The sequence below is a fragment of the Eretmochelys imbricata genome, chromosome 3, assembly GCF_965152235.1.
Source record: "Eretmochelys imbricata isolate rEreImb1 chromosome 3, rEreImb1.hap1, whole genome shotgun sequence".
In the NCBI taxonomy this organism is placed as follows: domain Eukaryota; kingdom Metazoa; phylum Chordata; order Testudines; family Cheloniidae; genus Eretmochelys; species Eretmochelys imbricata.
The window spans coordinates 168,820,866-168,847,781 of NC_135574.1; the positions used below are offsets into that span (position 1 = coordinate 168,820,866).

The 26,916-nt window shown below is 40.9% G+C and overlaps 1 protein-coding gene across 8 annotated transcripts in view; it reads left to right on the forward strand.

Moving 5' to 3' along the window:
- Positions 1-26,916, forward strand: part of UBR2 (ubiquitin protein ligase E3 component n-recognin 2) — a 124,526-nt gene that overhangs the window by 59,690 nt on the left and 37,920 nt on the right. For 5 of the 8 annotated variants that reach the window (XM_077813828.1, XM_077813827.1, XM_077813826.1 and 2 more), the window contains 13 exons: positions 680-732; positions 987-1,089; positions 1,826-1,874; positions 2,491-2,645; positions 7,266-7,368; positions 8,157-8,266; positions 8,547-8,627; positions 15,167-15,348; positions 16,999-17,198; positions 20,236-20,329; positions 21,844-22,005; positions 25,837-25,934; positions 26,459-26,534. In XM_077813828.1, coding sequence (XP_077669954.1) covers positions 680-732; positions 987-1,089; positions 1,826-1,874; positions 2,491-2,645; positions 7,266-7,368; positions 8,157-8,266; positions 8,547-8,627; positions 15,167-15,348; positions 16,999-17,198; positions 20,236-20,329; positions 21,844-22,005; positions 25,837-25,934; positions 26,459-26,534 — 1,466 coding nt within the window. Of the gene's footprint in view, positions 1-679; positions 733-986; positions 1,090-1,825; positions 1,875-2,490; positions 2,646-6,228; positions 6,879-7,265; positions 7,369-8,156; positions 8,267-8,546; positions 8,628-15,166; positions 15,349-16,998; positions 17,199-18,293; positions 18,376-20,235; positions 20,330-21,843; positions 22,006-25,836; positions 25,935-26,458; positions 26,535-26,916 lie in introns of those variants that run through there. The other 3 variants (XM_077813831.1, XM_077813832.1, XM_077813833.1) reach the window with 3 other exon arrangements.

Sequence of the window (26,916 nt, forward strand, 5' to 3'; positions counted from 1 at the left end):
ATTTAAAATGAGTTACATTTGTGATTCTTGAGTAGTTAAATAAGGTAGTATTTACTGATCCAGAGAGAATGTCTGAATGTCTGGTTTGGTTTTTGTAACACATCTTAAAGGGGGGATGCTTGCATGCAACTTGAAATCTAATCAATTTTTAAAAATGCTTTAAGTACTTCTCTAACCATGAGTTGTCCTGCCGGGTGTGTTGGTTTTTTTTGTTTTTGTTTTGGTGGGGGAGTTTGAAAGGGGGATTGCAAGCACATTTTACTATTTTTTACTTTGCTCACTTGTATTTGTATAAAAGGCTCTTAGAAACAGAAGAAACTGACAATACATAGGACGCTGTCAAATGCATAAAATAACAAAAGAAAATAGTTCTGTTTTTTAATCTTTCAGTTCCAGTAATTTTAGGTGTAACTTGTATAATAGTAGCTTTAAAAAAAAAAAAAGACTGAAGTGTAACTCTAAAATTGGCATGGTCTCTTTTAAGATAAAACTGTAAAAACCATTGAATTTGTTTGACTGCTAAAAAACACATACGTAGAAAGTGCCAGAAGAATGACTTAGTACTGCATATATTTTGCATCATGTGCCTGGTGCTGTATTTGATATGGCAGGAAAGAAGTTAATCAGATAACTAATGTGGTTATGCATAATTTCTTTTTTTTTTTTCAACTCCATGCAGGAGAACAAAGAGACTGGAATGGAAAGTGTAATTGAAGCCGTTGCCTGTTTCAAGTATGTTTTACTTTTTATTCTGATATCTCATTTTAAAATATTGAATGCGAGTTATTTATGTAAGGGAGTAAAACCATAGGCTAGAGCCGAAGCATTTCCCCACACAGCTCTGCTCAGGTGCCTCATTCATAACCTGTATCACCTCTGCTGTTTTATTCCTAGGATGTTTCATGAGCAGCAATTTTTAATCATGCCAATTTAGTATTAAGTTGCTCATATCAATGGTTTAACTAACGTATGTTCTTTCTTTATAGAAAACCTGGATTAACAGGCAGAGGATTGTATGAACTAAAACCAGAATGCACCAAGGATTTCAATCTCTATTTCTATCACTTTTCAAGGGCAGAGCAATCTAAGGTAACTAACAAAAACCAAGAGACTTATCACTTCTGACATGGTCTTCTGTGTACTTGGCTGCTAAAGCTGTATTCTTCTTTTAAGGGCTAATATGAGCCAATATTTTACAAAAAGCTTTACTCTTCTAGAGCATGTTTAGAAAATTTGACTCTGATTCTACAGGAAACCCTATGCCAGTGAAAAGAACAGGAGTACTTGTGGCACCTTAGAGACTAACAAATTTATTTGAGCATAAGCTTTCGTGGGCTACAGCTCACTTCACCAAGGTGCAGAGATCCACTGAAATCAGTGAAGCTTCATGTAGGTGTAGGAGTCTGCCTGCACAGAACTCATTGCTTGGTTAGGGTCTTAATGTACCAAAAATACTTTGATGTCATAAGTTTCCATTCAGTTTTATGGAGTTCACCACTTCAGTGGTTCCGATTTATAGAAGTTCTGATTTGTCTCAAAATTGTTGTGTTAAAATAAATCCAGATTGAATCAAAATACAAGAAAAACTTAGAGCAACACTAACAGTGAAATAATCAAATACAAATGTAACTTAAAGTAAAATATAAAGCAAGAAAGTAATAAATGTAATTTCCAGTGAGTTTTGCTAGTGTCTTTAATGTAAAGATTATGGGGGTAGAAGGAAAAATTGAAAGGACACAACCAGGAAAGTAGAGGGTGTGTGTGTGTAGTCACTTTGTGTCTTTGTACAGATTTGGAATAATCTTAGCACCATTCCTTTTGTCAGGCAGAGGAAGCACAAAGAAAGCTGAAAAGACAAAACAGAGAAGATACAGGTATTACTTCTTGGGGAAGTAGAGGGGAGGGGAAGTATGGTATATGTATTCCCATGGATGCCCCCATTTTCTCTTATTTTCACACTCAAAGGCTATGCATTAGAATAACACCACCTTTTAGAGTAGCCAAAAAGCAATCTTTTTCTCCAACCCAGTAAGCAAGGATTTGAATTTAAATCTGTCTTGGAGCCAGCCTTCTGAACTCCTTATCCCCGCAGCATAGTTGCTTTTCTGACTCAGAGTAATTCTTGTTAAACAAAGGTGTCCTATTTTCAGAAAAAAAAATTGGTCTAATATCTGTAATGCCTACTCTTAGTGTTTTATATATTAATGCTTTTACTTCATTTCATTACCCCAGTAATGTAAGGCAAAACGTTTGTGCAGAAATTAATGCTTTCCTTTGTTCCATGTCTCTGTTTAATGCTTTTTTATAATTCAGTTAAGTAGGTTTTAGGTTTATGAAGTACTTTACCTAATAATACAACTTATCAAGCAATTACATAGTACAGTATATTGGTTTAGATTCTACTAAATTGTTAAGAGAAGTTCTAAATTTGTATAGATATTGGGAACGTTTCAAAAGCTTTAATGTTTAGCAAATGAATTTCTGTTTCAGCACTTCCACCTCCTGTTCTGCCTCCTCTCTCTCCTCTTTTTGCAAGCCTGATTAATATTCTCCAGTCCGATGTCATGTTGTGCATTTTGGGAACAATACTCCAGTGGGCAGTAGAACATAACAGCTATGCCTGGTCTGAGTCCATGCTGCAGAGGGTATGTATAGACATTTAAGTCTGTGAACGTGTTAGAGTAGAAATATCCATTGTAGTGTATTGATATTTACATCTATGTATAGATCCTGGTAACTTTAATGGCATCAGGAATATCTTAACAGCCAAATGAGCTAAGCTGAAAAATGTAGAAGATCAAATGTAAATTGAGGATTTTTTTTCTAGCTTACTGTTAGTTAGAAAAATAACACATAGTGTCTTCACCTAGTTAATTAGTATTAGTTTTGAATTGCATGCAGCAAATCATCTTTGAGTATGAAAGCACAGGTAGGGGAAGCAGGTTCTAGAGCTCTTGGTACATTTTTAACAGGTGGCCTCAATTTCAAATATATTTGTATATGTAGGAGGAAAGAATTCTGTCTGGATTAGTTAGAATAATTAATTTTATGGTAGGGAAAGCATTTGCCTTCTCTTGCAACCTTGTATTTTCAAGATTCTGTAACTTTCAAAAAACAGTACATTTGGGGGTTGAAATATCGAAAGCTTGTTCTCTACTCAAAGGTAAATCTTTTTTGAAAAATGTGATTTTTAAAACAACAACAAAAAAACAAAAAAAAAAAACCAAACGGAATGAAATTTTGAGACACACAAACAAAACTAAAAAGCAATTTTCTCCAGTTACGGGACTTTTGAGATTCTCGGTCAATTTATAATTGCCTTTTTTTAATAAAAACACATTTTCAAGCTTGGCATAGACTTAATTCCCCCATGAGGGCCCTTGTCTTTGATGTATGAAAAAAATTAGTTTACAAATAAAAATTTAATCTTAACTGGCAAAAATAAGGATTACTCATTTATTTAAAGACTGTAGGATTGGGCTCAAAATTCTAACCATTTGAAAATGTTTTTGATTCTGAGATCATACATGTCTTTATTGGAATGTTGAGACTGAATTTCCCAACTGTGCTTTTAAAATTCACTCTGTTTTGATGATGCTTTGCACTCAAAATATGCAGTGTATAAATTTGAACTGAATTGAATATCACATAAAAAGAAAAGGAGGACTTGTGGCACCTTAGAGACTAACCAATTTATTTGAGCATAAGCTTTCGTGAGCTACAGCTACAGCATCCGATGAAGTGAGCTATATCTCACGAAAGCTTATGCTCAAATAAATTGGTTAGTCTCTAAGGTGCCACAAGTCCTCCTTTTCTTTTTGCGGATACAGACTAACACAGCTGCTACTCTGAAACCTGAATATCACACCATAATATTGTACAAAATAATAACTATGTGCTAGAGGGACAAGATGTAGTTGCTGTGGGAACCATAACATTGAAATCTTAACAACGTAAGAGTCAGGAAGTTTAATCATAATTAAGGCTACAATTTAGTCAAGGAGGTCACGGCAGTCACGGATTCCATGAATATACCGGACCTATGTGACTTCTTCCGCTTCAGCTGTGCTGAAGCCAGGGCTGGAGGCGGGACTGTGTGCCCCTGCCCTGCTGCAACTGGGGCTGGATGGCTAGAATCAGGATCCTGCAGCTCCTGCCCCACGGTTTGTGGAGGGACTGCAGCAGAGTCTGCACGTCCCTGCTCCATGGCTGTGGCCAGCTCCAGAACTGCGGCTGCACCTTCCCCCACTGTACCCCCCCTTCCTGTGGCTACTGCCGGGGGCTGTGCTGCAGTTGGGGCTGTGCACCTCAGCCTCGTGGCTTCTGCCAGGAGCTACAGCTGGGGCCACATGCCCCTACCCGGCAGCAGCAGCTGGCTGCGGCCAGCTCCAGAGCTGGGGCTGCACCTCCCCTGCTGTGCCCCAGCCAGCCCTGTGGCTTCTGCTGGGCATTGTGCTGCAGCTGGGGCTGTGTGCCCCTGCCTGGGGGCTGCGGCCAGCTCTGGAGCTGGGGGCTGCTGGAGCTGGGGGTGTCCCCTGCAATGGTGGGCGTCTTGGCCTGTCAGTCTCCCCCTTCCCCCATGAGACTCCTTTCATCCTCCCTATTTAGCCCTGCCCCCACTTATTTTTAATAGTCACCGATAGTTCACGGGCTCCATGAATTTATGTTTATTGCCTGTCATCTGTCCATGACTTCTACTTAAAATAACCGTGACAAAATCTTAGCCTTAATCATAATTCAATAACACATTTTTCATACGTTTAATAGTCAGTATTTGAATATGTGAGCCTAATTCTACTCTGATATTTGCATATTAGTCCCATTGAAGTGAATGGAAGTTGAATGCATGTATTGGAGAGCAGAATTTTGCCCAAACAGTGACAGACTGCATCATATTGACAGTTACCCATCATATTGACAGTTACCCATCATATTGACAGTTACCCATCATATTGACAGTTACCCATCATATTGACAGTTACCCATCATATTGACAGTTATCAGATAGTTTGGCTTGAATTAATAGTTTTCCAGTTAATTCATTTTAGTTCCTTGGTTATGTTGGAGGATCCCAGGGCTTTGCACTTTCGCTTTATTATCTTCAGCAGTGTTACACTCAGGATTAGTGACTGTTTGTCTAATAAATGGCCCAAGGTGGTTACAATTTACTAGGTTGCTCTTGTTGTTAATTCCTGGAATTGAATGCTCCAGGACATGTGGAAGAACTTTCTCTGACTTTTCTGGAACTTAATCTATGTTAGCCAGAGACAGTATGTTTGACAAGCTTCAGAGCTCACTAATAGGTTTATCTATTTTAAACTCTTGATTTCGGCCATTTTATGGCCAGTTGGGGCAGTCTGTATTTTTAGTTTAATGCGGCACCATTTATAAATTGGTAAATAGCTGGATAACTATGGGTGCTTCACCTTAGGATGTATGTGCTCCCACGCATTCTTGATCACAGACTTTTAGTTAGCAGGGCCTGCACCTGCATGCGATACACCATTGTGCTCTGATCAAGGATATGTAGGGAGGGCAAACCTGCCACTGCCACTCCAGTTCCTTCACAGATGTCTTCGGCTCAAGATGGAGCATTGTAGTGTCCATGTTAGCTTCACAGCTACTGCCTTTATTCTTTATTTTTTTCTTAGTGTTTTATTTAATTTTGTTCTTTGTTTCTCATTTGGTTTAAGCACAGGCTTATGCTTTTGGGGGGTCCTCCCCTCAGTCCCCAGACAGTTTTTTTTTTTGTGGTTAGGGCCTTCTTCACCTTTGTTGTTCGTCTGCATTCTCCCTGGTTAGATTATGCCAAAGATCCTGGGTTTCCAACCCTGCAAGACCTGCCACACTTCGTTCCCCTCAGTGATGGGCATTTCAGGTGCCTCAGATAGAGTCCCATGTCCCATCTAAGTGCAAGGTCTGTTCCAGATTAAGAGCAGATCTAGGAAACTGAGGAAAGATAGATAGAAGCTCCTCTTAATGGCGTATTCTTAAGAGGTGTGGGGGGGTCCTACTTCCTCGCTGTACATTGGCCTCAGCTGCTCAGACTGTTCCGGTGTCTTCAACCTTGGTAAACAGAGACCATGGGCCAGCTTTGGAAATGAAACATTCTAAAAGGAAGAAACCACATTCCCTAGAGAGACTCCAGAAGAAGGGAAAAGTCACCTTTGAGGCCAGGGAACTAGGAAACTTCGCATCCTGATATGAGTACTGCAAAGTCTTTTACAGGCCCCTGGACCAAGATGCCAATAGACCAAGACAACTTCTGGTACACCACTCATCGAGAAGTCTTCTAGCAAACTGCATCAAAGAGCACTGTCATCGTTGGTACCAGAGGCGGAGACCTCTCGACCAAAGGACTCCTTGAGGAGCAAGGACTTCTCTAAGAAGCCTTCTTCAACTCCAGTACCATCCTTGGGTCACTGTGTGACCCAGGGAGTCACTCAGTGCCAAGTGGCAGAGGACACGCCATCCTGTAACTTGCATCAGGTCAGACACACTCGTTGCTCCATCATTGCCTTCCCATCTGCTGCAGAGTCTTTTGGGGTTTTTGGTTGAGAAGGAATGGAGCGGTGGCAGGTCTGCCCCTCCTTATATACCCTTGCACTGGAGCATGAGGGCATAGGTGCAGACCTCTGGACCCATGGCTACTGCTAACTAAAAGTCTCCAAGAACGGACTGTAGCATGCACATCCTAAGGTGGAGCATCGACAGGGACAACACCTCCAAGAACTCCAGTTACTGTGCAGATAAGTAACCTTTTCTTCACAGTTGCTACACAGGAATACAAAACCTTGGAAACACACATGTAGTATACAGTACTTTTTGTGGCTTGGATACAGTAATAAAAACTTAGTTTTCAGAATTAAGACAGATATGCCAAAGACAATCTTAGAGAGAGAGGGTGGGTGAGGTAATATCTTTTATTGGACCAACTTCTGTTAGTGAGAGAGACAAGTTTTCGAGCCACACAGAGCTCTTCCTCATGTCTCTGTGTGGCTTGAAAGTTTCTATCACCAACAGAAGTTGGTCCAATAAATTATCTCACCCACTTTGTCTCTTTCTAATATCCTGGGATTAACACAGGTACAACTACGTTGCAAAGACAATGTAGGTAGTTACTAAATGAAGTTCACTTTCTTGTAATTTTGCTTTTTACTCAGTTGTTTTTCTCTCAATATAGTGTTTTTAGTTCCTTATAGACATTAGGGGATTGTATAAAATGATTTTTGATACAATGTCTGAAATTAGTGATTTTTATATAGGTTTTGCACTTGATTGGAATGGCACTACAAGAAGAAAAACAACACCTAGAGAATCTCAATGAAGAGAATGTTGTAACATTTACCTTCACTCAGAAGATCTCAAGTATGTCCATTCCTCAAATGTTTAGCAAATTCAAAATCAGGAATATTAATCTCTAATATTTTGTATATAAAACTCTTCTGCCCTTCTGAATTGAGATGCATTAAAAGGCCACTTTAAAAGATGCTTTTTTTAATTCACTTTAATGCTGTATGTATATAATTCAATGCATAAAACCCCCAGAAGTGTAGAATTCTACAAAAATAATCCGTTGTAGAAAATGTGCATGTACATAAGTGTTTAGATTCTGAAATATCTAATAATAGGGGTAGTGTCTGATAAGCTTAATATTTATCCTCTTGTGTTTTAAATATTATCTTTTTCTAATATTACATTTTTCTAAAATGTCCCACTGATAAGCTTTTTTGTTGTTTGTTTTTACTACGAATTGACTAAATTAATATTGCAACAATCTTAAATCCTGCTCCTTAACTTAATGACCAAACACTGGGTATTTTGGGCTGATAGCTGTATATTTGATATAAGTATCTTGTTATCCCTCCCATGCATCTTCCAGCTAGTTCCTGTGATCTGGTAAAGTCACTAAATTGACAAGATTCTTGCTTTGAAGTGAGCAGAAAGTTTCTCTCTCTCATTCCCTTGCGCCAGTTCCAAGCTAGCACAGAGGGCAAGTGGACAATGTGTATGGTCTTGAAAACCCGGTCAAAATTATATCTCTTAATCTATAGGATTTAGAGATGGCTTATGAAGTTATTTTGAAACATAACATGTTTAGTCCAGTATAAACAGGTCAAATACACTAAATATAGCTGTCTATATCTTTGCTCTAGGACCTGGAGAGGCACCCAGTAATTCCCCTAGTATATTAGCTATGCTAGAAACTTTGCAAAATGCACCTCATCTGGAAGTGCACAAAGACATGATCAGATGGATACTGAAGGTAAATCAGAGTTTTATTTCCAGGATTTTTCATGAATGATATAAAATGTTCATAATACATAGCTAATTAAATTGGGCTGGTTTTAGAAATGCATTATTAGAAAAAGTCACTGTTTCCTTATGCTTTCCTCCACCAGTTTGTTTGTTGCATCCTCTCATCTTACAGCATCCAGCACAGTGGCGTTCTGGTCCATGAATGGGAACCTTATACACTATCATAATACAAATAATAATTGTATGTTAGTTAAATGCCATAAATTAACTAATTTTTCTTGTTGCAGACTTTTAATGCCATTAAGAAACTAAGAGAGAGCTCTTCTACGAGTCCTGTGCCTGAAACTGAAGGAAATATTATAGAAGAGGTAAAAATAAGCTACAACAGGTTGTTGTTAGTTGTACTAAAACAGATACAGGTCATGAACTGCAATGGACTACATTTTTAATTAGTGACCTAAAATCAGGGTAGAATCTGCAGATATGTCTTTTAAAAATATAGTTCACATTCTGGCACACAAGCTGTAGTTTAGTCAGCCTAGGTACAGAGATGTTAGTTCAGTCTGTGGGGAGGGGTTCTTACTATATAACTTCATCAGTGAGTTTGCATTTTTCCTGCCTGAGGCCTCCCTAGCTGGTAAGCAGGGCCTGGAGACTCTACTCTTTCCATTATTTCTGACTATTTTGGAGGCTGCTCAGAGACATTTAAGACAGAAATATTGTTTCTCCTGTTCTGTAGGTCATTCCATGTGAAAGGGTATTAGATCACCCTACCTATTTAGGTCTAGACTGTGCTCATTAGGCATGGCTTGGAGTAAAGGGTATTGGGAAGACACAGTACTTTAGGGAAGCACAACTTATATGGAGGGGAAGGCAGTGCCATGGCCCCACCTCCTTCACAGGAGAAGAAATGAAGCAACTTCTGCACTTCTGGGACTCACACATGGTCTGCAATTCTGCCTGTCTCTTACATGAGCCAGACAGATGAGAGGACTGCCTAAGAGCCAAACAGAATCATTTTATTTATTTAGATTGTATAATCTTTTGTGACTTATAAATAACTGAGGAATTTAAAAGTAAATATGTTAAAAATTGGAAATGTAACATTAAGTTCTTGGAGTGCTTGCACATGTTCATTCCAGTGTAGGTGTGTGCGTGCCCCGAGCACAGTTGCTGGCATTTTTTCCCTTAGTGGTATACATTTGGTTGGTTCTAGTGCTCCCTGGCATTGCGGGCTCATAGCGTTTGTATAAAGGTCCCTACCGACTCCGCTCCCCTTCAGTTCCTTCTTACTGTCCATGACGGTTGCTGGAACTTTCATTGCCTAGGCAATACTTCTCTTAGTGGATTTTCTCTCAGTTTTAGTGTACATAGTTATTGTAGTTTTAGAAGTTAGTGTAGTTTTAGTAAAAAGAAAAGGAGTACTAGTGGCACCTTAGAGACTAACCAGTTTATTTGAGCATAAGCTTTCGTGAGCTACAGCTCCCGAAAGCTTATGCTCAAATAAATTGGTTAGTCTCTAAAGTGCCACAAGTACTCCTTTTCTTTTTGCGAATACAGACTAACACTGCTGCTACTCTGAAACCTGTAGTTTTTAGTAGTTTCTAGATTGCTTGGGCTCCTCCACTTTTAGATAATGGAGTTGTCCACTGTCCCGGTGTCGAGGCATGCTTCGGTCACCAGGGTTCAAGCCTTGCACTTTGTGCAGTAAGTCTATGCCTTTGAGAAACCCGCACTTGAGCTGCCTCAAGTGTTTAGGGCATGCTCATAGGAAAGACTGCTGTCAAATTTGCAAAGAGCTTAAGCCCTGGATTCAGAAGGACCGAGCTGCTCGATTGAAGATCCTACTCATGGGGTAGCCCTAAGGCCAGCCCCAGAGCCATGCTCGGACTCAGCACCAAGTGCCTCGGTGCAGAGCGCTCCTCCATCAACCGGGTCTCCTGACACTGATCATCTTCCCTGGTGTACAAGAAGAAACACTGCAAGCACCAGGAGAAGAGGAGTATCTTTGGTGCCAAAGGACTAGGGAGAGAGCAAGACCCATGCCAGGCTGCTCTTTGTCCCTGATACGTCACCGTCAGGAACCCGCAGCCACGGCACCACAGTGCCCTGTAACGATGACTCAGAGTTGCTGACAGCTGCAAGATCTCTTCAGCTACCCTCTTCGGCACTGAGTGGCATGGCACCGCCCTGGTCTCCACAGTGCAGCTCATAGTCATCAGACTTGGAATTGGGACTGTAGTCCCCCACATTGGTGCAGCCGACCCCGCTGCTCCCCAGGCGTTCTTACCCCACCTCAGCACCGAGTTCTTTGGTACCCCTGGGCACCTGGCTGTCATATCTGTGGGGTCTGCCTACCATGCAGTGGCCTTTCTGGAACCCTTGGGGGTTTTTCCCCACCTCATGGACTTCTTTGAGAAGCCAGGGCACCACCGGTACTGTGCAGGGATACCCCAGAATCGGACTCTGGTACCGAACACAGCACCAAGCCCCAGGACAAAGCACTGCAGGCTCCTGTGGGTGCTGAGGAACCAAACAAGGTGCCTGGTCCAACATTAGCCCCCTCTTCCTCCTCCCTGGACAAGGCCACGGTGGTACCAGTGACTTCCCCATCTCCAGATAACAATAGGGCTTACCATGATCTGTTGAAACAGGTAACCTCAAACCTAGGGGTCCAAGCAAGGATGGTCAAGGAGGTGACACATGGCCTCCTGGACATACTTTCGCCAGCGGGCCCCTCTAGAGTGGCTCTACTGCTGCATGATGCTCTCATGGAACTGCTTAAGGCCCTGTGGCAAACCCCTACCTCCCTCTCAACGGTGGCAAAGCTCACAGAGCGGAAATACTTTGTCCCCGCCAAGGGGTACGAATTTCTTCCCCCCCCCCGGGTCATTGGTGGTCGCAGCAGCCAATGAGCTAGGTCACCCGGGACAGCCAGGTTCTACGCCCAAAGCAAAGGACCCTAATAAGTTGGACCTATCTGGGCAGAAGGCAAACTTGTCAGGGGCCTTCAGCTTTGTATAGCTAACCAGCAAGCCCTGCTGGGGCGCTATGACTTTAATATGTGGGAATCAATGGCAAAATTTGGGGAGCTATTTCCCCAGGAACCCAGGCAGGAGTTTTCCTCCCTAAAATGAGGAAGGCAAGACCATGGCTCAAGCGTCTCTGCAGGTTGCCCCAGATGCTGCTGACTCTGTAGCCAGGTCAGTGGCAACTGCGGTTTCAATGCATAGGAGCTCTTGGTTGCAGTTCTGGGGGCTTCCCCAGGAAGTGCAACAGACCATCCCAGATCTCCCATTCGAGGGCTTCTCGCTTTTCTTGGAGAAGACAGACGATAGACTGCACAGCTTTAAGGGTTCCCAGACAACCTTGAAATCCCTGAGACTTTATGTACCCAGCAAGTTCAAGGAAGCGGTATAGGCCTCGGCAGATGAGCCATTACTTCATGCAGACTGCCAGGCAGGATCAACAGAGGAGGAGGAACAGGAGATTTAGGCTCAGACCCCTTCCCCAATCTTCCTCGATAGGCCCTGCACATTCGTTTCCCAGACAACATGCATTGTCCAAACGCCTGTTTTGATGAGACACTTGAGGTCAACATCACAATCCAATATGTACTGGATCTAACTACCCCCAGTTCTCCAACCTCCTTTCCTATTTCCTGGATGCCTGGGCCCATATCACCTCAGACCGCAGGGTTCTCAGCATGATCCAATTCCTTTCTACTCTCCTGCCCTTCCCTCTTCAGAGACCCTTTTCACAAGCTTCTGTTGGAACAAGAAAGCCAATCCCCCCGTCAGGTGGGAGCTGTCAGGAGGTTCCTATTCACTTGAGAGGAAAGGGGTTCTATTCCCGCTATTTCCTAATTCTGAAAGCCAAAGGTGGTCTCAGACCTATTCTAGACTTGTGACATCTCAACTGATATCTCAAGAACCTGAGGTTCTTCATGGTGTCCTTGACTTCCATCATTTCGTCACTGGATCCCAGGGATTAGTATGCTGCCCTCGATCTAAAGGATGCCTACTTCCACATTTCAGTTTTTCCTGGTCACAGGCATTTGGTAACGTCTGTAGTGAACTGAAACCATTACCAGTTTGTGGTGCTCCCTTTTAGCCTGTCGACCGCCCTGCAGGTTTTCACAAAGTGCATGGTGGTAGTAGCAGCCTTCCTCAGAAAGAAGGGAATCCCCATGTTCCTATACCTTGACAACTGGCTGGTCAAGGGCCAGTCCAGAGCTCAAATGGAGGCCGCCATCTGTCTCATCCAGTTGATCTTCAAAGCATTAGGCCTTCTGTTAAATGTCCAGAAGTCCACCTTGATCCTGGTTTAGAGAATAGAGTTGATTGGAGCACTACTCGACTCTGTGCAAGCAAGGGCTCTACTTCCGGATGACAGGATCCTCTCAATTATGTCCCTAATAATATCTCTTCAAGGTCATCGGATCACAACCGTGCGAAACTGCCTGAACATCCTGGGTCACGTGGTGTCATGCATACATATAGTACAACACTAGACTGACTCCGACATCTACAAGCCTGAATAGCCACAGTCTACTCCCCCTCTTGCCATCACTTGGACTCAGTGCTCACGATTCTGGTACGTGTCCTCAGCTTGCTAATATGGTGGCTGGACAGCCAGATTGTATGTGCAGGGGTACCCTTCTCAAATACCCAGTCATCCTTGTCTCTGGTATGCGATGCGTTGGCTCTCTGCCAGGGAGCCCACCTGAGGTCCCTCAGAACCCAAGATCTTTGTACTCAAGAAGAGCTTTCCCTGCACATCAGTGTCAGGGAACTTAGGGCAGTGCGTCTAGCCTGTCAATGTTTCTACCTCACCTGACTGGCAGATCCATTTCAGTCCTCATGGACAATACGATTGCTATGTTCTACATAAACAGGCAGGGCCGGGTGTGTTCTTTCCCCCTGTGCCAGGAAGCAATCCACCTGTGGGAGTTCTATATATCAATCACTCCATCAGTCAGAGGCATCTTATGTTCCTGGGACTCAGCAGATCTTTCTCCTCTCACTGTGAGAGGCCTTTTTGTCCAGACATTGTGAGGGACATCCCCTAATGATGGGGGACGCCCCTTATAGATCAGTTTGGCACCTGAACCAACAGGAAATGCCACCAGTTTTCCCTGTGAGGTCACAGCCCAGGGTTTCTTAAAGATGCATTCTGGTTACAGTGTACAAGGCACCTGTGCTATACATTTCCTCCTATCTCACTGATTCACAAGGTTTTGATGAAGATCAAGTGGGACTGAGCATGGGTCATCCTCCTAGCCCCGGCAATATTGGTTCTCCATCCTTCTAGGCATGAAAATGGATATACCACTGCAGCTTCTGCTGAACCCAAACTTGATATCCTGGGGTCATAGCCGGCTGTAGCATTTGAACCTCACATCCTTTCATCTGATGGCCTGGGAGGTCAATGGCTGAATCCAGAGGAGCTAGTTTGCTCAGAGCAAGTCCATGAGGTCCTCATGGGCAGTAGAAAACCATTCACCAGAGCCACATACCTGGCAAAATGGAAGTGATCCTCCATCTGGTGTTCTTGACATCAAGTCCTGTCCTTGCAGTCATCCCTCCAACTTACTCTAGATTACCTGCTTCTGCTCGGACAACAAAGTCTAGCCATTTTATCAGTCAAGGGCCATTTAGCAGCTAGCTTGGCCTTCCATCCCAAGATTGACAACTGCTCTGTCTTTTCATGGTCATCTGGTTTCTCAAAGGCCTGGAGAGAGTATACCTACAGGTTAGGGATCCCACCCCCACGTGGGACCTAAACTTTGTGCTGTCAAAGCTCACAGGACCCCCGTTTGAACCCTCTGGCAACATGCTCGCTGTTACAGCTCTCCTGGAAAGTAGGCTTTCTGGTGGCCATCACTTTGGCCAGGCGGGTTTTGGAGATCCAAGCCTTCACCTCAGAGCCCCCATATACCGTCTTTTTCAAGGACAATGTTCAGTTGAGACCACACCTGAGATTCCTTCCGAAAGAGGTCTCGCAATTCCATTGCAATCAAGCAGTTTTTCTGTCAGTGTTCTGCTGTAAGCCACATGCAAATAGAGAAGAATAGTGCCTCCGCTGGTTGGACATTCGGTGTGCCCTGTCTGTTTTACATACAAAGAACCAAACCATTCCACAGATCCACTCAGTTCATTATAATAGCAGAAAGAATGAAAGGTCTCCCCATTTCTGTACAGAGAATCTCATCGTGGATTACTTTGTGTCTCAGAGCATGTTATGAGCTCGCAGATATTCTGCCCCGGGCTAACCTACAGTGCGTTCTACAAGGTCCCAAGCCTACTCCGCCGCTTTTTTGGCACAAGTTCCAATTCAGGACATCTGCAGGGTGGCAACTTGGTTGTCAGTTTACACGTTCATGACTCCATACGCCATTACAGAACAGGTCAGAGAGCATGTCAGCTTCAACTGGGGTGTGTTCCAGTCAGCCTGTCCTTAATCTCCAAACCCACCTCCAGTGCAACTGCTTGCAAGTCACCTACATTGGAATGGACATGTGCAAACACTTGAAAAAGAAAAAATGGTTACTAGCCTTTCTGTAATGGTGGTCCTTTGACATATGTTGCACATGTCCATTCCAAAATCTACCCTCCATCCCCTCTCTGAGGCAGTTGGCAAGTAGAAACTGAAGGGGAGCGGGGTTGGCAGGGTCCTTTATACTGACGCTATGAGCACACTACTCCAGGGGGAACTAGAGCTGATCCAACTGATACAACTAAGGGGAAAAAATCCAGCAACTCTGCTGGGGACATGCACACACTTCCATTGAAATGGACATGTGCAACACATCTCAAAGAACAACAATTACAGAAATGTTAGTAACCGTTTTTGGTCCATTGTAATATCTGTTTTAAAAATTATTAACTGAACAATAAAATTGCAGGGTTCACGAGATAAAGATAAAGCTGAGAGGAAGCGAAAAGCTGAGATTGCCAGGCTGCGTAGAGAGAAGATCATGGCTCAGATGTCTGAGATGCAGCGGCACTTCATTGATGAGAACAAAGAACTCTTTCAGCAGACTTTAGACGAACTAGCTACTTCAACCTCCAGAGTACTCGATAATAGGTGAAGGGAAAACATTTTAAGTAAAACTTTGAGAGAGTTGATAAATCTCTTTTGTTAATTTCAAATCAAATATTTTCTGGTTTTTCTATTTGAACTCAAAAGCTAAATTTTCCTTTTCTCAGCTGACAACTGTCCAGCTCTTTCAGACCATTTGTTGCTTTTTCAGACCACTTTTTCCCTGCACACTGCTAAAATTATAGCTGAATTTGCACTAAATATCCATGACTGATTCAGAAAATTAAACAGACAAAAAAAACCTGCTTGACTTATAAAATCTTGGTTAGGAAGTGTGGCAAGCATGATTAATTGTTAATTATACTAGGGAAAGTTGTTTTGGACATAGGGAAGTGGGAGTAACTTGTATCTGTTTGTGGGGAAAAATTATTTGTAACCAGCTGAAGATCTAAATTAAGGTGTATTTTGTGGGGGATTGGCAGATGGAAACCATGTGGTATTTGATCTGTGAAGCAGTTGGGGGCAGCTGGGAAAAGTACAAGCTTGGCCTCTATTTATATATTTCTGTTTTATCTGCTCTGAATAAAGATTTATAAAACTCTATGGTAGTACTTATGAAATCCTGAAAGTAGTATTCCAAACCTAACAATAGACCATTAACATTAAAAAACCTACATTAAAAGAGAGTTAAAATGCCATCTTAAACTAACAAAACCAATCTGTTAAGAAGTTGTTGGGTAAAAACCAAAGCCTCCAGTATTTGAGTTTGGATGCTATCTTTAATGATGATCCCTGTCTACTAGGTATAATTGGATATTAAATTATTGTCCCCCTCCTTGTAAACTTTAAAAAACACACCAAACTAAAGACTAAGATTTGCATACACCTCTCTAGCTTTTACTTTCAAGCTTAATGGTAACGATTTAATTGCAATTTTAATCTGGAAACAGTTAAAATATGATTTCAAGAAAACAAAGAATATTTTCATGTCAACATCTGAAGGACATAAGGTCTCTCTGAAATGTATAGTTGTACAGTGGTTTTTGGGGACATGTGCATGGATGTATATACAGTAATTCCTCACTTAACATCCTAGTTATGTTCTTGAAAAATGCAACTTTAAGCAAAATGATGTTAAGTGAATCCAATTTCCCCATAAGTACTAACTCCCCCCCCACCCCATTTATATTATGTTGCAGGGAAATTTTTTCACCGGACAAGAGATTATATACATATACAGTATAAGTTTTAAATAATTTTAAACAAACAAATTAATAGAGTACTCACCAGTGATGATTGCGAAGCTTGGTTGAGGCAGGGACATAGCACGGTTGGGGCACCAGGGCTTGCCCTGCTCCACCTGCCAGACACTCCAGCTGGGGAGCGGGCAAGCCCCCGTGCCTGGACCCTGCTACCAGGCTGGAGCACCGGGCTCGGGGGTGCCAAACAACGTTATAAGAGAACGTTGAAGAACTTCAAAGGAGTATGTTCTCTAATAGGTCAGCAACCTAATAACAAAACAACGTTAACCGGAACAGCGTTAAGTGAGGAGTTAATATATGACAAATGTTTGCTTATTTACAAAATGAAAATGAATGAACATAAAACTACACCAATAAACTAATAAAAACTTAAAGCATGATCTAATTTAAATAATTGTCAAATAGTGTACTCACTGGTATAATTTGATTCCAGTCCTACAGTTTCAGATACAAAGCTTACAGCTTTGGGACCAAAGCAAACTAGAGTGACTGAACGGAGACAGGTTGTTACCTGTATATTGTGTCAAGAAGAGCAGGAGGTTAAAGTGGACAGCAGGGCTATGGTCTTGGCAGCATTTGTTCAGAGATCTACTGTATTGTCTAAAAACCGGAACAAAGTTATTCAGGATCCTGGTAAGTTGTGTTCATATTTTGACTATAACATTCAGAAAGAATCATCTGTATCTGCCCTGATTCTTATTCTGAAGTAGAGGTGTTCCACTGTGCCCCTTCTTATTAGTTATATATTTGTGAGCAAGTTCAGATATTGTAGTCAGTGGCAAAACGCTCACTGACTTTGTTAGCGACATGCCTCATAAGTAGTAGCTAGGAAACACAGGCAATATAATATCTAAAACGCTTGCTCTAGTCACAGTTATAAATTCAGTTATTGAAAACTGAGGTGTATTAGGTGAAGGTACTGTATATTTTCGTGGGTAGAGTAACGGGAATGAGAGAGGGTCAATATGGATGTATTGGAGCTGATATACCAGTCATTATTAAAAGGCTTGGGCATGTGAAGCCATTAAATGTTTTCCAGTTACTTGAATTTAACGCCAAGCCATTCCTCAGTGGCTTTCAGATGTTAGTCCCACGTTTTTCTTTATTCCATCCCAATTATTGGTTTCAGAGTAGCAGCCGTGTTAGTCTGTATTCGCAAAAAGAAAAGGAGTACTTGTGGCACCTTAGAGACTAACCAATTTATTTGAGCATAAGCTTTCGTGAGCTACAGCTCACTTCATCGGATGCATAAAGTGGAAAGTACAGTGTGGAGATTTTATATATACACACAGACCATGAAAAAATATACATTGTAAGGAGAGTGATGACTTAAGATGAGCTATTACCAGCAGGAGAGTGGGGTGAGAGAAAACCTTCTGAAGTGATAATCAAGGTGGGCCATTTCCAGCACATTTCCAGGAGTTAACAAGACCGTCTGAGGAACAGTGGGAGGGGGGAAGGAATAAACAAGGGGAAATAGTTTCACTTAGTATAATGAGTCAACCACTCCCAGTCTCTATTCAAGCCTAAGTTAATTGTATGCAATTTGCAAATTAATTCCAATTCAGCAGTCTCTCGTTGGAGTCTGTTTTCAAAGTTTTTTTGTTGAAGGATAGTCACTTTGAGGTCAGAAATCGTGTGACCAGAGAGATTGAAGTGTTTTCCGACTGGTTTATGAATGTTATAATTCTTGACATCTGATTTGTGTCCATTTATTCTTTTACGTAGAGACTATCCAGTTTGCCCAATGTACATGGCAGAGGGACATTGCTGGCACATGATGGCATAAATCACATTGGTGGATGTGCAGGTGAACGAGCCTCTGATAGTGTGGCTGATGTGATTAGGCCCTATGATGGTGTCCCCGAATAGATATGTGGGCACAGTTGGCAGCGGGCTTTGTTGCAAGGATAGGTTCCTGGGTTAGTGGTTCTGTTGTGTGGTGTGTGGTTGCTGGTGAGTATTTGCTTCAGGTTGGGGGGCTGTCTCCCAAGATTTGAGAGAGTGATGGGTCGTCCTTCAGGATAGGTTGTAGATCCTTGATAATACGTTGGAGGGGTTTTAGTTCGGGGCTGAAGGTGACGGCTAGTGGCGTTCTGTTATTTTCTTTGTTGGGCCTGTCCTGTAGTAGGTGACTTCTGGGTACTCTTCTGGCTCTGTCAGTCTGTTTCTATAGGACAGGCCCAACAAAGAAAATAACAGAACGCCACTAGCCGTCACCTTCAACCCCCAACTAAAATCTCTCCAACGCATTATCAAGGATCTACAACCTATCCTCACTGTACTTTCCACTTTATGCATCCAATGAAGTGAGCTGTAGCTCACGAAAGCTTATGCTCAAATAAATTGGTTAGTCTCTAAGGTGCCACAAGTACTCCTCTTCTTTTTGCCAATTATTGGTGTAACTGGAAGCCTGATAGTGCAAGATCTAGCAAAAATACCCCACATTCTGGTAGGCAAAATAAATAAATGAATGAAATAAAATATGCTATAATAAATTAAGAGGCAGTGCTGATATCTAGCTACAGTGGCAAATGGAGCTGCCTGCCCCAGTGTTTCAAATAGACCTTTCACAATGCATGAGGAGGCTTATTAGGAGCAGAATTACCAGCTCAGCTTCACAGTTGCCTCAGCCAATGAAACTCCTATAGTTTTCTGCTTGAGGATGTCTGCAGTGCAGGTGGGAGCGAGTTGCACAGCCTGCCTATACAGACTCATTAGCAGGGTCCAGGCTAGCATGCTAAAAGTATAAATGTGAATGTTCCTGCTTTGGCCTTCAAACTCACTTTATCCTCTAGGCTTGAGAGCTTGAACTGGAATGTCCCACGTTGATGTTTTTAGTGTGCTAATGCTAGCTCCCACCTGCAGCATAGACATACCATCAGAGTCTCCCAATTCTCCCCCATTTATGCCCTCCTCAGAAATCACTCTGGGCCATAACCTCTCACTACACTGAGGATATGTTTTTAGTACATATATCAGTTCTATACCTGGATTTATGTTAAACATTTGGCAGCAGTCAGTTCATTTAATGTGCATAGGTGACACATGCCTTAATAATCTGTACAAAATATTTCTCAGTACAGGGTTTTTTTTTCCTTGTTAGATTCTTTTTGGTAGAGAAACTCAGAAAAAACACTTTGGTTTCAAGACTTTTCTGGAACAGCTAATTTTTGGTTGGTTGGGATTGCTTCATCCTAAATATTCTCTGTTTATATTACGTGTATGCAAATACACAGAACATTTTTCTGTACTATACCTCTCTATTCCACTTACAGAAGATGAATAATGTTCTATAGGCCTGATTTCCCCCCCCCCCCCCCCGGGGGTCCTGAGCACCCAAAATTCCAGTTAAACTGAATGGGTGCTGCTGGCTTTCAGTGCCTCTGAAATTCAGGGCCTGTTTGATGATTTCATCTTTAATAACTAATTATTATGTATTTATAACTGAGCCTTTAAACTGTGTTTCAAATGACCTAGCTAAAAAGTATATTTGTAGGGATTGGTAGTATGCTTTAAATTGACTTTCTCAAAGGACTAGTAAAAAGGTGATTTTTTTAATAACATTTAATAAAGCATGTAAATGACAAATGTAAATACTTTAATGTCAGAAATAAATATCTGTTTATTATAGAAAGATTTAAATGCAAAATTGTTTGTTTTTACGCAGAAAAATATGACCCATTATTCATGCATCCAGAGCTGTCATGTGGAACACACACGGGTAGCTGTGGACATATTATGCACGCTCACTGTTGGCAAAGGTAATTGCCATGTTTAGAGTTAATAGAAGTGAACTTTATTTTAAACTAGACATAAATGATCCAGTCCTTCTCCCACTAATACCAGTTGGAGTCTAAACGTTTACTTCAGTGGAAGGATTAGATGTCAAATACATAATTTAAAATAAAGGCTGTTATAGACCAGTAAAGATATCTAAGATACAAAAGAGAGAACCCATTATAGCTAAATTGCAAACAAGATTTATTAGAAATGATAGTTTAGCATCTGTCATCTTGATATTTTGTCATATAGAGGAGGAATTTATATGCATGTTGTTAATACTAAAAAAAATTAGTTTACAACTTAACGGTTTTTAAATTTGAGTTGATAAAAGTTTAAATAATGTCTGTAGAAGCCAGAAGGGCTTACCTTCACATGTAAATAGTACTTGTATAATGCTAGGATATTCCCATAATATTAAATATGCATCCTGAAATGATCAATTCTTTACAGCCATTGCTAAATTTTAATGTTTAAAAAAATGTTTGAATTCTTGCTTAATCTGGAGTTGAGCAAATAATTTGCAGAGAATAATTTATTTGTGCAATATAGCCTTTTCTTCTGCTTGTAGGATGTCCGTATTTCCTTGAATTTGTTCTTTAATTTACTAGACTGCTATTTTAGCTGGTACGTCTTAATGCAAGTATTCAGTAGTTGAGCTTCATTAATTTGTTGATTAGTCACAAGTCTTTAAGGCATTGCTTCTGCTTCCTGATTAGAACACAGTTTATGATCAGGAAAAGAGCTTGTAGAATAGTGGAAGTTGGCAGTGTGTAAGGGCTTGTCTACACTTGGAAATTTAGTAAAAGAGCTATTCTGGAATATTTATTTCACTATAAGCTCCCATATGGACACATTCTCTTATTTTGGAATAAGTTCCCGTTTCTCATTTAGCTTAATCTACTTCCCAAGTGGCTTAACATCAATGTTTGTTTCTTCTGCTCTGAGCAAGCAGATTCCCACCCTGCACTCAGGATTGAGTTCTATGTTTGGAATTTTGATTCTTTAGTTCTGGAGCACTTATTACTGCATAAAACTTTGTCTTGGTACTTTGGTTTCCCTGGCAATGGCCAACAAAACTGGGAACAGAGAACAAATTTTCATAAAGAGAAGGAAGAGGCACTATTCATTGCTAAAATTTATTTATTTTTTTTCTGAATAAACTTGAAGCCAAGGATTCTCCCCAAAGCCTTCTTACAGTCTATTTCAAACTTACTTAAAAAAAAAATCTAGAAAATCCTGATTTTTAAACCTGAAAAGAAACTTATTTTATGTGATTTGAGGTCCATTGCACTAATTTTTTTGATTGAAAAATTAGCTAGAGCTAGCAATTCATAATATTTGATCAACAAGAATGTAATTTTCATATCCCATATTTGTATTTTAGATAATGTTCTTACATGAGCATGAAAAAAATGTCAGTACATATTGATTCATACATTAAAATACTATTTTACTGACAAACATTAAATTAATATATTATTGTTTTCTAAAGGTATTTTGATGCTGTTCAAGCAAAGGAGCAACGAAGACAACAGAGATTACGTGTGCATACAAGTTATGATGTAGAAAATGGTGAATTCCTTTGCCCTCTTTGTGAATGTTTAAGCAACACTGTTATTCCTCTGCTTCCTCCACCAAGAGGTTTATTTAACAGGTCAGTTTGCTTTTATAAGCATCCTTGTTAACTATGGAAAAAGCCCCCTCTTAAATCTGTGTAATCTAAAGAATCAGGGCACAATTCTGCACATGCCTGTTATCAGAGCTACACATAAGATGAGATGGTAAATGTTGGCAGAGTTGGGAGGTGCATGTGTACTTCTACCAAATTTTAAAATGCTTTACTGTCAGTGAAATTGGAATGTGAATTAAACACAGTCAATGGACTACAGAATTGCCAACTCGCTTTGGTATAGAGAGTCTTGTGATATTTTTTTAAAAGTTGCTCATCTCAGGGACAGCAGATTTTGTCATGTGAAAATCCTGAGCTTTTCAAAATTTTCACCATTTCGCATTATTTTAATAATCTGAAACTATAACGAGGTTGCCCTCAGTCAAGATAGCTGCCTCTTATGCTTTGTGGTTTGGAAATTACAAGAGTATAGAGGGATAGGGAAATGAGGATAACTGTGTGAGGATAGAGGAATGTGTGGAGGGTAGAGAGGAAGATTGGTAGGAATCACGAATATAGAGTGGCAGGAAGGGTGACTGATTGGAGTCAGCAGGAGAGGAAAGGGCTGGAAAGAAATTGAAGGACTGTAAAGGGAGAATGGGAAAGGAAGGAAAAATCAGAGAGGAAGGTGAGTGTTGGGGGAAAGGTGGGTGTAGAAAGGAAAGACTAGCTGCTTCTGCACACCAGGGAGTGGAGTTTTCCCTCCAGCTACCAGGGAAGGAGATGCTCTCATTACTCTGTGTGTGTATTTTTGTGTACGTGCAAGGTTGAATTTTCCACTTAATATGATCTCACATGCACTAAGGATTTTCCTCAGTCAGAAAGCAGACCTCCAAAACAACTTGAATTTATTCTTGTTAAATCATATGTACCAATTCCATTATTTTGGTGGGTAGGGCATTGTGGCTTCTTGCTTTAATTATTTTGGTAAGAACTTCAAATACCTTTGGACATAGGTGCCCTGTACATAAATTTATTACAAGTTTTAAACATTAAATATTTGTCAACCATGTGGCAGGGCTCACTTGCTCCTGCCTCTGCTCAAGTCCATGAACAGCTCAGAGACCTTTTTGCTGATAAAACACCCGGTGCAGTTTATTTACAATATTAGGTTCCACCATCCTTATACAATATATAGCCTTACCCCTATAGTCAAGGGAGCCCTCTTCTCCTTAGGCAAGCAGAGGAGAGTGATCCTCCACTTGCTTCTCCACTTCCATCTTGTGCCTCTTGTATCATCTGTGTAATGGCTTAATTAGCCTCTTAGTTCTCCTCCACCCATCAATTAGGCACAGCTCTTCTTAATAAGATCCCTTCTAGAGTAATTAATTAGAGTTGCAGTGACCAGAGTGCTGGCTCACCTGTTGGTGCCCAGCACCCTGTCACAAACCTACAATTCTTAAGGTCTTTGTAGATAGTACAGAAACTTTGTGGTCTGCTAAGTTGTTATAAGTTACTAATAATAGTAACTGACGGCATCAATGTGCCTCCGTATGATAAAACTAAATCTTGCATTAGTGCTGTGGAAGAACATAAGAATGGTCATACTGGGTCAGACCAAAGGTCCATCCGGCCCAGGATCCTGTCTACCGACCGTGGCCAATGCCAGGTGCCCCAGAGGGAGTGAACCTAACAGGTAATGATCAAGTGATCTCTCGCTTGCCATCCATCTCCACCGTCTGACAAACAGAAGCTAGGGACACCGTTCCTTACCCATCCTGGCTAATAGCCATTAATGGACTTAACCTCCAGGAATTTATTCAGTTCTCTTTTAAACCCTGTTATAGTCCTAGCCTTCTTCACAACCTCTCCAGGCAAGACGTTCCACAGGTTGACTGTGTGCTGAGTGAAGAAGAACTTCCTTTTATTTGTTTTAAACTTGCTACCCATTAATTTCATTTGGTGGTCCCTAGTTCTTATGGGAACAAGTAAATAACTTTTCCTTATTCACTTTCTCAACACCACTCATGATTTTATATACCTCTATTATATCCCTCCTTAGTCTCCTCTTTTCCAAGCTGAAAAGTCCTAACCTCTTTAATCTCTCCTCATCTGGGACCCGTTTCAAACCCCTAATCATTTTAGTTGCCAGTATATCTTTTCTGAGATGAGGGGACCACATCTCTACGCAGTATTCAAGATATGGGCGTACCATGGATTTATATAAGGGCAATAAGATATTCTCCATCTTATTCTCTATCCCTTTTTTAATGATTCCTAACGTCCCGTTTGCTTTTTTGACTGCCATTGCACATTGCATTGACGTCTTCGGAGAACTATCCACGATGACTCCAAGATCTTTCTCCTGATTAGTTGCAGCTAAATTAACCCCTATCATATTGTATGTATAGTTGGGGTTATTTTTTCCAATGTGCATTACTTTACATTTATCCACATTAAATTTCATTTGCCATTTTGTTGCCCAATCACTTATTTTTGTGAGATCTTTTTGAAGTTCTTCACAGTCTGCTTTGGTCTTAACTATTTTGACCAGATCTTAGCTATCAGTGGAACACATGAATACAGTTTTCTTCAGTATGTTTGTTGTAGTGTACTGTCTCCATGTAACAATGAATTGTGTAGTTTCTCCAGGTCGAATATTGTCAAAGCAGATAAAACTAAAAAGGTTAAGGGTGACTTTTTTGTAGATTACAGTACTGCTTATCTGTTAGCCTTTGTAATAGTTTTGTGACCATGGGGAAAAAAAATATTTACATACAGTCACTTTTATTCAAAGACACTTCGTAAAGCAAGTTCTCTTTGTGAAATCCATAAATATTTTATTGTTTTGGTCATTATCTATTGAAAATTTCTATTGCCTACATAGACGCACATATAAATTCAAAACTCTCTTCAGTAACCCAAGTTCTGGAATATAATAAACATTTTTTAATGGTATCCTGATAAATTTTAGATTGGGTTTATAGGAAAAATATCTAATGTAAAAGATCTGTGTAGCACAGTGGCACATGGGAGAACCTGTAGTTGAGTAAACATCAATCATTATCAGATTAAGAGGTCAGAGCTGCATTAAAGAGATTTGCTCTGCTAGAGTAGAATCCACCACACGCAAACTGTCATGTGGATTAGTTGTCATCCGTCCCCCTCCTTGAATGCTGTCTTATTTCTCATGGCAAGTACATTTTACAGGGGCAGTGACAAAACTATCTCCACACAACTTGAAACAGAGACTTTTATGGTTAAGTATTTACTAATTGTAACATGGGTCAAAAGTCATATTTGCAACCCAAAAAAATTACCAATAATTCAAACATGAAATTTGATTCTGTTGAAACTAAAATCTTTATGGAGACCTTAAGGCCTCAGGATTTGTGAATTTCTGTTATCCCTGTTGATGATAATATACAGATAGCTATATCAAACACTTTATTCAAAGTACTATCACAGTGAGTTCGTCTTCTGAATGAGGGGGTAGGAGATTTTAGCAAATGTGTAAGATGCACCACTGTAGAATATAGGAAAAGTAAGAGTAGTACTTTACATGGTAAATCCGAGTAATCTATAAAATATGCGCACGTACTAGATATTCTATGAAGCAGTGGAGCAGGACTGTGTTTCAGTTTTAAAAAAAAAGTCATGATGGCATATTGTGATGGTTTATTGCATTTTGAAGTATAATTATGGTTTACACCCCTCTTCTCCCATAATCTTAATATCTGATTTTTTTTCTCAAACTTTGTGCTCAACCTTACATAGGAGAAATTATGCAAATTATTTTTTTCAGAAAGAGAACAATAATATATATTCTGAAATAGTTTAATTTTTAAAGAATGTATGTATTCTGTCTTTTGACAGCTTGGATTTTTCAGACCAACCAAATCTAGCTCAATGGATGAGAACAATATCCCAGCAAATCAAAGCATTATATATACTTCGCGATGAAGAAACTGCTCGTAAGTCTGAAGATCTAATATTATATATCCTGAAGTATGGAAATGTTGTTGTCACTGAAAAGAGACTCGGCAAATTGTCACTTAGACATGGAGGTTTTACCTTCTGGTATTTTATTTAAATCCAGATCAGGTTGATAGTCTCTCTGAAAGTTCTTATTGGATAACTGCTCCTATGTGAATTGACTTTGTTGGTCTCCAGTTAGTTCTTAATGTACCAGTTCCATATGTCACAACTGATCTAGCTGGCGACCATGTTTGCAGTCTCAGTACTGAAGCCAAGAATTGCATGGCAATGAGGGTTGAATTAACACTTTCTATACAGCTGGTCCTTCCGTAGTGCAGCTGAGATGATGCTGGCAAAAAAATGTGGTGAAGTTACATCGCCACTGCCCATGTTATAATTATTCTGAGGAATTCTGAACTTTAGTTTCTAATGTTGTCAGTCTGCAACTTTCATGAGCAGTAAAATTCACAAATAGATAAAATAATGTAATTACAGAGTTTATTGGACTTTTTTTATACAGATAATTCTTGTGGTAACTCAGAAAAAATGGATGAGCTACAACTACCTAAAGGATTTAGGCCAGACTTCCAACCAAAGTATGTATTTCATCTTTAAAAATTATTCATACCTTTATGTTATAGCAGGGATATAGGCAGAGGTGCAAGTAAGCCGGTACGCCCCGGTACAGCGTACCGGCAAGAGCCGGTGCACCGTACTGGGGCAGCCCAGCTTCCCCGGGGGCAATTTAAAGGGCCTGGGGCTCCCAGCAGTGGCTGGAGCCCCAGGCCCTTTAAATTGTCTCCAGAGCCCTGCTGCTGGAGCCCTGGGGTAGCGGCTGCAGGGCTCCAGTGGCTATTTAAAGGGCCCGGAGCTCCCCTGCTTCTACCGCCCCAGCCCTTTAAATAGCCACCAGAGCCCTGCCGCTGCTACTCCAGGGCTCCAGGGCCATTTAAAGGGCCGGGACAGTAGAAGAGGGGA